At 31.1% G+C, this 15568-nt stretch overlaps 1 protein-coding gene across 1 annotated transcript; it reads right to left on the minus strand.

Moving 5' to 3' along the window:
* Positions 1 to 782: 782 nt before the first annotated feature.
* On the minus strand, positions 783 to 2934 carry LOC105364136 (uncharacterized). Its single transcript, XM_011502000.1, has 2 exons — positions 2563 to 2934; positions 783 to 1064 (listed from the first exon to the last, which is right to left on the minus strand). Exons 1-2 carry the CDS (start codon positions 2731 to 2733, stop codon positions 783 to 785), a joined length of 453 nt encoding a protein of 150 aa, XP_011500302.1. The 5' UTR covers positions 2734 to 2934.
* Between the last annotated feature and the right edge of the window lie 12634 nt (positions 2935 to 15568).

Raw genomic sequence — 15568 nt, forward strand, 5'->3', positions numbered from 1 at the left:
GCGATGATAATTCATGACGTTGAGTAGTGCAACTCGTTCTAGTATTACTCGTATCAACTGACGGTACTGATCCATTTTCAGAAAAGGTCAATGGACAATGTGTCAATTGCATATGTGAGGAGCTAATTATTAATAAGAAGCTACGCATTATTATTAACTCTTAACATTTTAAGAAAACGACGTTGCACCATAATAACTAATACGAACAATGAATACTTCTATTACATCTATTCTTAGATAGTGCTTTATGGATTCTACTTTATGCAATAGAATGTTTATTTATTGTACGTTTTTGTTGTTCTTTTATTGAAAAACAACAGAGAAAATGAAAAAAATTAACAAATTATACGTATGTAAATATCATAAAGAGGTGTAAAATGAAGCTAAAGAGAACATTATATTAATTGATTCCTATATTACGAAATGTAATGGAAATAAAATATTAATGTAATACGTCTATCAATATCATTGCCAAAGGTTGAACGTTATAAAATTTGCACGGATTATATTTAGCATTCGGGATCATGGAATTCGCAAGTAACTCGACCTTGCAGCTTCGTACTAATGATCGCCTTTAACTATGCCAGAAAATAAAACAGAAAAACTGTTACAATAATTTATTGAGAATATAAGCCAAAGATACAAAGACATATCAAAATATTTAAATCCTGAAGAATTTAATGAATATAAAAAAAGAAAGAAAAAAAACGAAAAAAAAAACACGGTACAGAAGAACAAAGCCGTCAAGACTAACAATTAATATCTAAGGACATGATCATTATTTACGCATAGTTCGAATCCTGTTTCGAATTATATCGTGATGTCCTGGATGCGACTTTCCATCCATTGCGCGAACTGTTGCTATATTTTCTACGACCCATCTTCATTATCGACATGCGCTTCGTGACCTTGTCAGAGAACTTAGGTAACTCGCGAAACCTCGTTAGTCGACTGGACGAATTGGATAGGTTCGTTAAATCTTCATCTGGCGAGGAAATTAAGTAGTGGCCTCTATTCCGTTTGATTAAGCCAAATTCTATAGCGCGTTTCAAGGCCGTCATTATCTGCCGATACAAAAGTCCTTTATACCAATTTACGGTTATTCACCTTGATAAGTTGCTTCATTAATTTGTCATTGATTAAAAAGTGAGACTTTGCGCATCTTTTTATTCGAACAAAAAAAAAAACAAAAAAAAAACAAAAAAAACAAAAAAAAACAAAAAATTTGGTTAAAAATTGATTGCGTCAAAAGTGTATAATAAAGTATATTAAAAAAAAAAAATTTGCAAAATTATTCATGTAGAACATTTCTGTTCTTTAGGAAATACTAAATAATTCTAAATATTTATTCAATTAGTAGAAAGAAATTTATTAAAATTTAGTGAAAATTTAAATAAATATAAAAACATTTTGTTATAAAATAAATCAATATGTATTATATTAAATATAATGTAATAAATAATAATTATAATCAAGATTTTATGGATATGTTTTATATAATTGTATCTACTTATTTATCATGATCGGACTGAATGAAAGTAAAAACAACATATTTTACCGATAATAAATTGAATGCAATTATTGAATAAAAATACATCAATTAAAAAGATAGAAAATAGTTTTGCGCTTACAATGACGAGTATACTTTTATATAAAAATTATTAATTTGAATTTATGTTTCACATTTTTTTTTTTTTTTTTTTTTTTTTTTTTTGCAAAGCCTCAAAGACATGGTCATCCAATTAATATGAAAGAATAAAAAAATTTAAGCAAACAACTGTAATCGTGCAATTAGATCCGAGACCATAGAAATTGGAACTACAAAATTTCTCAATAATAAATTATTAAAAATAAAAAATACTGACACTTTTAGAGATATTTCAATTTGATAATATGAAATAATATGATGATATAAAATATTTATATCCAAATAAAAAATATAGAAATATTGTTTTAATGGAATGAAATACCACTAAACATGAATGTTAATTTATTAGTATAAATATATTTGCAATTGTCATTAAATAACATTTTTTTTTTTTTTTTTTTGTTAAAAAAGTATTTATAAGCAGCAATAAATTATATTCGCATATATAATAAAATGTAACTACATTACTACAGTTATTAGCTAAAATTGAAAAATAAAATTTTTTCTATTAATAGTAATGAATATAAGTAAATATTATATTTGCTTTTATCATTTTTTATTAGTAAATTGTTTAGTTAGATATGATGTGTAATAAAAATCATAATACTGAACTAGGAATAATATATTGTAAATCGTCGATATGATATTGATGAAATAAAACATTGTGCGCGTGTGTTTGCATTATTTAATAATAAAGAATTATAAAGAATTTTTTTTTTTTTTTTTTTTCATTAGCGCCAAATTTAAGATGATAATACATGCAGCTATTATGTCATTGTAATATAATATTTATTTATTTACTTATTTATTATTTTAGTATGGATAGCGTGTCATATTAGATGAATAAGCCGACAGAAACTACAAGGGGGAATAAGTTTAGTACGAAAAAGGTTCTTGGATTTTTAGTGACGTACCTGACATTTTGTCGATGGTTTGTGATTTGCCGCGAAAATGTACTTTACAATATCCATCATTGTCGGGCCGTTGATGCTTTTCAAGTTCTTGAGGGCAGTGATTACCTGATATACGGCTTTTGCCGGCTGTTTAGATCTTGTTATAATTCCCATTTCTTTGCTAATTGGCATTACACCCCAGAGCCTTCAAACTTATAATTTTTCCCAGATTTTTTTATTTTTTATATTAAATAATATTGAGAACCGAAAAGTTTTAACGAAATATAAATAAAAATACGTTTGTTAATATGGAGTCATGTCATAGCGCAAGGCAATTTAAGGAATTTTTGTTTTTCCGATCGTAAGTTGTCATGATTACGAGGATACATGCAATCGATGCGAAGTTGTTATTGCTTGAATATTCGACTATTTTCGCGTTATGAGTGCAAATGTTTGGCGCGCAATGGCGATTCAAATTTCCTTTATTCTGTCTTAAAAACAGCAATGACCTTTCGTCGCGTATAAGTCTGTGCGAAATTCTATCGTGGAAGGAAAATTGAATTTGATTATGATTAAATAATATTTTCTTGTGATGCTAATTGCAATATCAATTGCAATTTCTTTATATCGGTATTATGAAGTAAGTGGACACACATTCTAGGCACATTAAAAAATTTTAACTCAGAAAGCAAAAATCTAGTGAAATTTTAATAGTATCCAGATTTTGTTGAATACATATAGTTGCTCGTTTAATGTATTTGGAACGTAGTTTGAGTAATCGTAGCCATCACATTAATATAAATAAAAATACAAAATGAATGGAACGAATTTTTCTTTGTTTTTTAAGAATCTTCATGTTTTATGAATTACAATGTATGACGTATGTTTTTGCGTGAGTGGCATACGAAATATTATTTTATAATGAATAGCTGTAAATTTATTATGTTAAAAATTATAATATAAGTTTCTTAATTCTTCAAAATATCTTTGGCATATAAAAAAAGTTACTTCGAATGAAATTGCGAATAATTTTATATATAAATATATATACATGTGTGTGTAAAAGGCACAGAAGGTAATTCGTAATATGAAATATGTAAAAAGTTGAAGATGCGCGTTTGAATTTAATATTTCAATTCTAACCAGTTTTCCATTTGACGGGAGCGCAAATATTAATTTCCGCATATATAAAATGTCTCGTTTCCCTATAGTTTCGCGCCAGTCGATCAACTCGATCAGAGCGAGAGTTTCGTCGAAAATCTGCCCACGGCGCAAGTGTCCGGCCACGTCGGCTTTAACAGTTTCATCCTGGCGATCATTTCTCTCTCGGCGCGGTTGCGAGCCATCGAAAGCCCATGATGATTTCCCCAAAACTTTGCCCCGGACTATGAAAGGGCCACGCGAAATGCCCTTTCGTCGCTCCAAGTTAGACGGGCACAGACAGAAATCAGATCGTCCGACTGCATTCGGCTGGCCGAGCACAAAGGGCCATTGAAATTTTCAAAGGCCATCGACCATACACGAGTGCGCGCGCCACCGTTGTCTAAACCTTCCCACCCCCGCAGCACCCAAGAGGGGCTGGCTGAGCTGGACGGGAATACCGTCGGTCGACAGCCTCCCACTGCCCCCTCCCGCCCACCGCAGCCCCGTTAAAATTGCACTCGAGCAATGACGCGGGGCTGCAACTGACGGTGTATTAAAGTACTTCTATAACATCCTATACTGGCAGGCTCGTTCGATTGTATGCGCGAAAGGGATGCGTATCCTGTATCCTGCGCACAGACGGAGAAATATTTGCGAGGGCAAGACATTTGCAAGACGCCGAGTTTCCATTGGGATAATTTACAAGACAGAATATACTCGGATTATTATTTATTTCAGGGTCAATTTCGGCTATGATTATTAAATTTGCTCATATTTTTGAGGCTTCAATTATATCGTAGGAATCTTCTCAGTGGTGGGCATTATATATTCGACGATTAATGTAGTGATTTACTTCTTATACTTGAAACGTTGAATTTCATTCAATATTAATGAATTTCACGTAAAAATATTGAGGAATAAATATATGGGGAAGCTTTGCTCAAAAGAAATGCATAATGAATAATAATAGCCGTGTAAATTTTTAAGACATTAATCTAAAATTTTCTATATGTTTGCGCGTGCGTGCATATGAGAATTCATGTACGCGCATGTGTATGTGCATATATAAAAATAGAGATACCAAGCGTTTATCTTACCAATATTATAATCTAAAAACTGTAAAAAAATATTATTATCGATATTTACATGCTTGTACTTCGATACTTTTATCTAACACAATTTTTCTATAAATAGAACTTATGAAAATATTACCATGAAAATATTACTTGGAAAATATTACTTTGAAAATATATCTCGAAAATATATTACTTGAACATATTGCCTTAACGAATTCTCGGATGAACATTAGAAAATTATTCAAACTCGTTGTAATATCCATCGATATTCAATGGATTTTACCATTTGATAAAGTGGGATTACTATTATTAACAATGTTGTACACGTATCTACATAAATTTAAAAATATAATGAGCAGCTTAAACATTTAACCATTAACATCTGAATTACGAACTTTAATTTAAAAACTTTAATTTCATTTAAGCAATAGGTTAAATAATATTTATTAAGTATTCTGAAAAATGTGTATCTTGAATTATATTAATTTTAACGAACGTTTTGCTTTTTCAGGCATTATTAAGTAACAAACATTAGTATTATTACTAACAAAAATAAATTATATTACAATTAATAAATAAAGAAACTTAATTAATTTATTTATAGATTGATCTTAAATAATAAACATAATAAACAATAATAAATAATATTTATTATTACGCGCGCGCGCGCGCGTGCATGTACGTGTGAGTGCAAAGGACTATATAATACTACAATGAAATAATACGATAAGCTATTTGAGTTTTATTTTTAACTGGTTTAACTCTCTTATTCGCATATAATGAAATAGGAATATAATGCTTATTAATTATATAGAAATATTTAAGTACAATTAATTCTATTAACATGAAACCATGGAATTATATTATTTCTATAATAAAATGTATTTTCTAAATTTAATTACAATTTCATAAATTATATATAATTTATGTAGAATCAATGCAGTTTGCTCTCGATACAATTTTATTTTACTTATTACGGTTCTAGCTAATATGGAAAACCTAAACATGCAGTGAACAGTAAAAAATATCTACAAGGAATAAATGTAATTTCTAAGAGAATATTATAACTAAATAAATAAATTTTAATTAAATTAGAAAAGATCTGTTTTTATATCTGTCGCTGTCAAATAGCTTTTAATATTCATAGAAATAAAAGAAATCTGTAGGATCATATTAAATTTGTTAAGACTTAGAAATACAAAAAGTTTAACTTTTTAACTAAAAAAAAAACTAACAAAAAATACAAAAATTTAACACAAATTTAACTTAACTTTAACAAAAAATTGCATTAGTCGTTGAGTTGTTAAATGAATAGTGAATAGAGATGTTAATAAAGTCTCGCGATGATAATTTATGTATCATAAAAGTATCTTTCAAATGTCCTATGCAAATAAATTTTACGTAGTTATTTGCATTGAAATCGAAAAGATTCATAAATCGAATTTGCGATTAGTCAATTATAAATAAGTGTGTATATTCACAGCATTAAGAATAAAAAACAAAATTTCAAGAAGAACAAATATTTAATTCTATGACATATAAACAAAAAAAAAAAGTTTACAATTTTCTTCATTTTTAAATAATAACGACTAAGATCATTTTTCTTAATGTAAAGTTCTGAATACATGGACCGTGATAAATGTTTCGTGTAACTAGTCGTTATCATGACAAACGGTGCAAACAATAAGAATAAAAATAAAAATTTAATTCATCGTGATAGAGGAAGCTTAAAGCCTGGCTATATTTAACTTAGAATTAAAACAAATTTTTCGTTTTAATGTTCTATCCAGTCATTATTAATAAATATAAACGATTAAGTTTACACTAATATAACAACGACGCTTAAATTTCATTACAACAGAATAATCTAATGCCCAATACAAATTATCAGTAATTAAAGGCTTTCGAACTCATCCATCATTTCATAATTTAAAGCTTATTATTCACTAATTATAATTATTTCATATTAGCTCCAATGTACTCCACTTAAAACGCAATCATTGTTGAATTAAAGCTGATTATGGTGCATCATCAGACAAAACGATATACCATTGAACACAAGAAAATTACGCAGTCAGTCTCATTAAAATCAGCGAACGGTGCGGTTTATTTTGTTCGGGTTCGATCGAATGCCGAAGCCCGAATCCCCAAACCTACTGATGAATTCTGATGAATGCTGATGGAACGTGGGACTTTGCACAGTAATAGCCATTAGTTTCCTGACTAAAAAAAAAAAAAAAAAAAAAAAAAAAAACTAGCAAACAATAGGATCTAGGATGGCTGATACTTTCGCTAGTTATCGGTAGCCACGGATAGGTCGTCCTTCCAGGATCACGCCTCCACGAGGACATAATTAGGTGAAAAGCCAAGTGTGCAAGGCTCGGTGGGGCGCCTGCGTGAGTATCTTCACCGCACGCGCGGCCGCATGTCAAGTAGCCCACAGTCAAGGGGCGCCTGAACATCCGGTAATGATATCTGCAGCGTCGGGGATGAGTCTACGGGACATGGGAAATCGACGGCAATTCGACTCGCTCTCACACGCATTGATCAGCCTGCGGTTTAACGGGGAAAATGGCTCCGGATTTTCGGGAAATCTGGAATTTTGGGTTCGCAATTGCGCGAGAGCGGCTGTCTTTTGCAATACCGGCTGGACCTTGGTGATCGAGTGAAATATTATTAGAGCGCACTATGGTGACGTTCGATCGTGTGGCTTTATTTAGGATCCGGCTTAATCATGCCGATACACGAGTGTGTTTAGCTGAAATCATGAGAATTAGATCACATTCCGGCAGGCTTGTCGTTCGTCTATTTCGATTCCATCGTTATTCAGACATTTTGCAATGACAGCGTTTAAATAGGATTTTGCAAATTACAATTTTCAATCACCAATTAAATGGTTAAGGTGAACAAAGCCATATCGAGTGATCGGCCATAATAAAAATAACAATCCATTACATGTTTATTACGATATTTTGATTATACATTTTTACTAATTTTCCTTTATTCGATTAAATATTATGTTATATAGAGTAAAACGCTGAGAGTAATCGACGGTTATTTATTTCATATTTTCCTAATGCAACGTATGCTTGCGTGCAGTAGTAACGTGAAATTACTTGAAACGAATGTTCCCCTCCTATTATATACATAGTAATTATAATTTTCAAATCTGACATTTACGGATCATAAAATATTTATAATAATTAATAAAAAAAAAAAAAAAAATTGCGTCATATTGTAATATTACAATTGGAATTACAATTTATTCTTGAAAATAAAAGTTACTGCATTATGTCGAGTTGCCAAATAATAAGCGATAATTCCGCTTTCACGTTTTATCGAATATTCTCGTCAAATATTAACCTATTAAAATATTCGTTTAATTTTAATACAATATGCCATTTTTTATCTTTCTGCATAATGGAATTATTAAAAATAAAGTAAAAGTTCGTTTGTCAAATGATAGCTAATTATAATATAGAATATAATATTAAATATTACATTTTGACATTATAAATTATATTGTAGAAAATTAATGCACATTAAATTAATTGTACATTAAATTTTTAAAATTCTTTTCAAAATTTCAGTAAGATTATCATTTTATATCTCGTATCGATAAAAGATTTTTATAAAAATTTTATTTTCAATTCTACGTACAATATCCTAGTCAGCAAAATTAATGTATAAATCGTTCTTTGTGTTAGTTTTATTCGAATAATTATCACATGTTGTGAACTAAAATATTGCTCTGCCTAATTTCATTTCTTATTTTCTCTTCTCTTCTAAAATGATATGGACAGAATTATAATTATCGAGCACAGTATGCATTTGAAATAAAAATTTGCTAATCTATTGTGTTTGGTGGATAAATATGGCAAATATCGCGAATAGAATAAATATAATATTATATGTAAATACAACGTTCGTTTCATATAAATCCACGTAAATATTATTATTGTTATGATGTTAGTAATTATTGTTGTAATAATAATTATTATCGTTGTTATTATTACACGTGCATTTCTTAAAGTAATAAAAGTTTTTAAGCTCTCGTTAACTGGAAAGCAAAAAGTAGTGAGTATTCTTAATGGAAACAAATTAATAATTAAGTGGATGAAATCATTCCACTACTATGGATCCCACCATAATAACGAGACAAATCATTAATATCGTAAAATAAAAAATTTAAAGCACAGTACATTTGAATAGCATGACTTTCGCAATATTAAATAACAAAAATATAATTAAATGAAATTAAAGGAGCCATTAGATAATAAAAACATTGAAAAATTTGAATTTTCGAGGTTGCAATATTAAGGACGGCATCATCGAGGAAGTATGTGGTTCGGGAAAGAGATACGTAAGGAGAGAAATGGGACCGAGCGGAGCTGGTAGCTTGTAGTTCACAGCGCCAGTTGCACGTAGGGATGAATAATCGGGGGAGGGGTCGAGCGAGTGCCACAGCGGCAGAATTTAATATAAAAGTCAGCGGATGGTGGTAGGATTATGCATTTTCTTTTGCTCGTTGACGTACGAGCGATACACTTACAAGAGGCAAAGAAGATATAAGGCAAAGTTGTTGAAATTAAAGGGACGTAAGCCTGTGCGAATAGTATTGCGTTTAGCCGGGACTTTAATACCGAAGTTTTGGTCGATTTATTATTATTCTTTTATGACCTTTTTGGGGATCTTTATCGGATATTTATTTCAAGCGGTTGGCATTGCCGACACGTATGTCCATGGCCTTCCATTAATTAAACTTTTCGGCAACTCACCGACACGAGCAAATGAAGTTAAGTTGCACGGAAGGTATATAACCGGAATAATATATTACCGGAAGATCACAAATCTAGTGGGTCCGCGTAAGGATTTTTAATTCATTTTATTGAATATGAGACGTTTGGAAAGGTCTGGATTTATGTAATGCCTTGGCAAATAGTAACTTGGGAGTTGTGAATTTTGTACGAATTTTACTTTCGTTGCAGGAAAGCAAAGTTCTCAGGCAACGCTTTCTAGACAATTGTTTCACAAAGTTTACATCGTGTTTCAGGATTACGTAAATCTTAGATCAAACTAGTTTCGAAAATTCCTGCAAATATTTTGCATAAACTAATGAACTAATGAAGACGATGATGCATGTCCTGTAATTTAGCCTTCGCTTATATTACAATATTAAATAGATTTTTAGATGAATAATTAGCTGAATGTCGGTAAAACGGGCCATAAAATTGTCGAACGATCTTCCAAGTAATTTGCGGTTTTGTAAACGAAAATCTTGGAAATATATATTACATTCTAGTCTTAAATGCAAAATACTCACACTAAAACAGCAGTTTCATCCTTATTGTTAAATTTAACAACGCTTATTAAATTTTAGGATTTAATTTTATTTAATGAAGAAAATTATATTGCAATTAAAAAAAAAAAAAAAAAAATCAATCAAAATCATGTTGTTAATTGAAATTTATTCTTTAATATTAATGGGATAAAAATTACCTTTGCAATCTCAAAAAAAAAAAAAAAATAAACCAACAAAATTTTAAATACACTTACATAAATGCTTGAAGAATGTGCAGTTTTATAAATAGTATAATTAAATTTTTTTAACCTATTTAGACAGAATTTAATTGTACATATCGAATTCATTACTCAGATGTCAACCATTGTGTTATTCTATTTCATTATCGCAATACTTGACACTTATTCGAGAAGAAAATAATGTTTAGTTTATTTTATTGAGCAAGATAAATATAATGACTGTTATGCATTGAAAAAATCATGAAAAAGAAAAATCAAAATTAAAATTATTATTTACAATATAATTGAAATGACAATAAAGAAAAAGATGCTATATCGAACGAATAAATGAATGAATGAATTAATTAATTAATTAATTAATTAATGTATAAATGCCTATATAAAATTATTGCCGTTCATTTGGAAATTAATAGTTTTAGAAATTAAAAATTCTTTTAAATACTTTTCTTTCAAAATATCACACAATATTATCTGTATAATGAATATTTTAAACGTTAAATTTTATCATCAACTTGTCGAGTAGAAGTGTTGTGAAATAAAACGTTGAAAATAATCTAAATGCTCATATAATTGCATTTAGTTGAACATATATATATATATATATATATATATATATAAATGTATATGTATATTGCTTTATTCTTATTCGTAGCCAGATATGTTTATCAGACCCTGCGAGTTGAAAGTGAATAAAAGAGGAATCATTACTATACAATTTAGCCATATTGCTTTAGTTAAAAAATAAAAAAGTATTCATTCATACACTCTGATGGAAATATTCATTTATTTATCATTGAATTGTATTTAGAAAATTTTCCGTATCTCTATTTATCACGGTGTCTCTTTATCCATCCTAAAATGTTAGAAAAGCCTTACAAAAGCGACATTATATTGTTCGAGTAAGTGCGAATGCCCCTTCCACTATGTAAAGAGAGCGACGCCATAAATGCTCTATTAAAACGTACATTTAAGTGTAAGCCCTCGTGAACAAGTACATAGAAAATTGACGGTGTAACGAGTATTACTAAGCGATACCTTAGCCAATGGTTACTCTTACGCGGTCTTTTCTCAAAGAAAAAGGAAAAGGAACTCGAGCCCATACGCCGAAAAGCGAAGGAAGCTTCGGCGCAATATCGAGACAGAAAGTTCGTTGACCTAGAAACACGCTTACGAGAGTCGCCGTAGAAACTGCGGAGAAGCAGTCGCTCGCATAACTTTATTATAAGATCGCAGGTTAAGGTATCGGTGCATTTATATATTACAAGCCAATCGCACTTTAACCTCGTGTCTCGTCTCTTGCCGTATTGCTCACTGATATAATCGAAATTCAGATCCCTAGATATCCCGTCGATATTGATTAGTAGTCGATCGATTGTTTATACCTTGAGAATATAATCTCAAATTTAGCTTAATGTTTTATTAATGGTGGGTGAGGGAAGTTGGAGAGATGTTGGACAGAGGTTCATTGGCTTAAATAGAATGCATCGGTTTTTTTCCCAATCAGCTTTCGACTTTTCGACAATTTCATCTCCTTTTCTTATTTCCCTTCTTCCCCTATTACGAATAATATCATTATGAACGAGCCGCTATTGCTTCCTCTACGCGGATAAATGAACGCCGAGTTAGGACTGTGATTAAAAGTCACAAGGTCATTCGTCCATTACGACACGCTGCTTCTACTGTGCATAAATCAACCTGACCCTTAAAACATCTCCGTGCAACCAACAACCAACTCACATACACGTGTCTCATCGGCCTCCCAACCCCCTCCCAACCTCCTCCCAACCCCACAGCACAATCATCAATCAACCATCCTAATAAGCCGCCGCCACCCCCCGCCCACTCTCTTTCCCGCTCATTCGTAACATCGGCTGATTCACATGAGCGCATCGATGAATCAGAGACAGCGTCCACTCTTTATCGGAGACACGCCGTGACGTCCGCAACTGGCCACCCAGTCGGTGACTATTGCTCCTCTGGGAGGGGGAGAGGTCGCACGTCAAACAGCCTTTCCATCTATTCATTGGAAAGGTAACTGTCGCGATGGAAAACGTAAGAGTTGTCACCGATGCCGCAAGAGGTAGTTCATATCTATGGCGCGGCGGCACGTTAGTTGAGGAATGTTCGATGTTACTTACGATACGTGACTGTTCTTTCTTTCGTTTTTTTTTTTCCCTTTTTTTTTCTTTTTTTTTTTTTTTATATGCATCGAACGAGCGATTTGACAAAGCAATTTAAGATACTTTAAAATACAAGACAAAATTGAGAAACGTACTTTTCCCTCTTTTCCCATGAAAAAAATTCCCATGGAGTAGTTTGGCTTTTCTTTTTTTTCTTTTTGTTTTGCTTTTTGTTTTTTTTTGTTTTTGTTTTAATATGATTTTGTAAGAAGTAGTATGAATTGGAGACGTTACAATTAATGCCTATCTAGTTTTTTAGGAACATTGCCATACTGATTTAGATTAATATTGACGAATTGATTTATATTGCTCGTAACTTCGCTTGACATGGACGTTCGTATTTTTAATGAAATTTAAAAAGTAAAATAGTCATGTCAATAATAAAATATTACAAAGAACCTAAGTAGTCAATATGAGTATAATCAAGCCTGTAGAATGATGTGATGTAACGAATGATAAATCATAATAAGCGGATATAGATTATGGAGAAATATTTGGTGGACCACATGGTATTCCCGTACTCTACTCCATATATATGTGCATTGTTTTGTCGAGTAAAGATTTAAATTCTCGTGTTGGGTAATCGAGTATTTCATAATAAATTGTAAATAATTTAATGTAATTATAAATTATCCTGAATATTTAACTATAAATCAGTTTAAATAAAAAATCAAAGAACGTCGATATTTTGTTTGTGGTGCCAAGGTATGTGCGTTTATAAATGTTCTTGATCAACAAACTGTGCTTAATGTACGTATTGGATTAATTAAAAAGAAATATATATGTGCATGCGTGCGTGCGTGCGTGTGTGAGTTTGTCAATAATATTACTTATAATGTCGGGATAACACGCGTATATTGGATCAAAGTTTCGTGCAAATTTATCCAAAAGTATATTTATACGTTGTGCACATGAAATTGTAAGTACTCATGGACTATATAAGCTTAATACTAAAGGATCCATACTGATCCAACAATATAAGAGAGTTCCAAGAGTTAATATAATATTTTGTTTTATCATTCATGGCCAAACACAATATAAGACAGAAATACAATATGAATTAATATAATTTTTTTTTTTTTTTTTTTCATACTCTTGTAATAAATATTGTGGGCTTATAGATCTTTATGTAACTATGATAGAGAAATATATTATTTTATAATATTTTCATTGGCATTTCGCTAATGAGAAAAATCAAATTTGTCAAATGAGCCTTATCGTGTTATCGATAAAACACAATTTTATTAAAATGAAAATGCAAAATTTTTTTAAAGTCTCCAATCACGCACATTATCATCATTATCATTAGCATTAGCATCATTATCGCATAATAAATTTTCATTTACATCTCTTTTTATCCCTTCTCTTTAACTTCGTCACTCAAGCTATTAGTAAGACATATTCATTCATACAAGAAATTCGTTAGAATGTTATTGTCATTTAAATTTATTCTTAATACAAATGTATGAAAATTAGAAATTTTATGTTTATTCCCTAGCTTTTGTAAAACATGACAAAAAAAAACATACAAATGAAATATCGCGTTTCGGATCGCGCATATATATATATATATATATATATATATATATATATATATATATATATATAAATACTCAATGTTGAATACATTGCAAGTACGAAAGTAGCATAGAATAGGTGGCAGAAAAGCTTTCATGCAAAACGTAGGGTTGCCCAAATAGACAAAGACGTCGCATCTCGTCGGAGCTTTTCACCAACGCTGCTTAGTCGCACACACGCCCGCATATTATCTCGCTGGATCATCTCGCAAACGCCATCAGCACCAACATCCTTCGTCACTATTACTAAAAGATGACCCGCTTCCGGCGCCGAGGGTGGCGCAAGTTAATACGTGCGTACGTACGTAAAAATCTGGGCATTTGTTGCACGAGGCTGAGAAGGAAGAGGAAAATTTTTGTCATAATAGTCCTGTAAGCAGACAAGCGCGCCTGGAATGTCCTGAGGAATTGGTATCGACGATCCCACGCTGCGAAACCCTGTCATGGCGTTTGTTTGCTTTTACATGAGCCCGGCCACAGCTGCTTGAGGCTTCGAGGTGTAACGGAGGGAGGAACATCGACTTTTTCCCCTTTTTTTCCCTTTTTTCCCTTTTTTCGACATTTCATTGGGTCGCAATGCGGGCGAGCAGGCGCCTCCTGCATTCTAATTTAGCTTATCCTGTGCTTGTTCCTAATAAACGGGATATTGAGTTATTTAATGGTTGGCAGTTTTTTTTATGGATAAAGAGCTGGATGAATGCGTTTCGTTTTACGTAGATCGGCCACGGCGATAGTATCTATCAATCATCTGTAAAACATTCGGCAAATAAGTGTGGAGATATTAATGTTTATAGTCGGGCTCTCGAATGTGTACCTTCTGTTTTTAATTAAATAAAAATTCTACGGTGAAATCTGAATAAATTTCAAAGATACTTGTATTAGTGGGAGATTGTTGTTGAAATTCTTTTAGTTTAAAATTATTGCAGTAGTATGCGATCGCATATTTTATTTCACGTTTATATTATTTACGTTCTGCTCGCCGCCGAAAAATCCTTTGTTTTTCTCTCTCGAAAATTTCATTTTCGTGATTAAACATTGTAATTCTTATAATTTATAGAAGAATGTGGTGTATATCGTTTAAAAAATTTTAGTGAGTAAATTAAAGAATTTCAATTTTTACGAAGGCAAATAAATAACGAAATAATCAGCAAAATAAGTAACGATAATCCTATTTACTTACAGTCTAAAATTTTTATCTTTTATGTATTTCAACGTGACTGTAACATTTTTTTTTTATTCTTGATGACATGCTTAATATTATGTTTTGATGTTTGGATTCTTTTATGTCTCGCGTAAATTATATCTTTCATAATATTTGGTTGAAAAAGGATACAATTGTATCAAATATCACTTACTTTGCGAGATTTCTGATGTTTCACAGGACTGTCGAGATAAAACTTGGTCGCGTAATTTCGAAAATTATTTATTTATAATTAAAAGTATTTTACTCTACTCAATAGACATTCATTCAATTTCCTCGTCACTCTATATAAACAAATACGTTATCTTT

This window comes from Ceratosolen solmsi, unplaced genomic scaffold (genome assembly GCF_000503995.2).
Source record: "Ceratosolen solmsi marchali unplaced genomic scaffold, CerSol_1.0 scaffold23, whole genome shotgun sequence".
Classification (NCBI taxonomy): domain Eukaryota; kingdom Metazoa; phylum Arthropoda; class Insecta; order Hymenoptera; family Agaonidae; genus Ceratosolen; species Ceratosolen solmsi.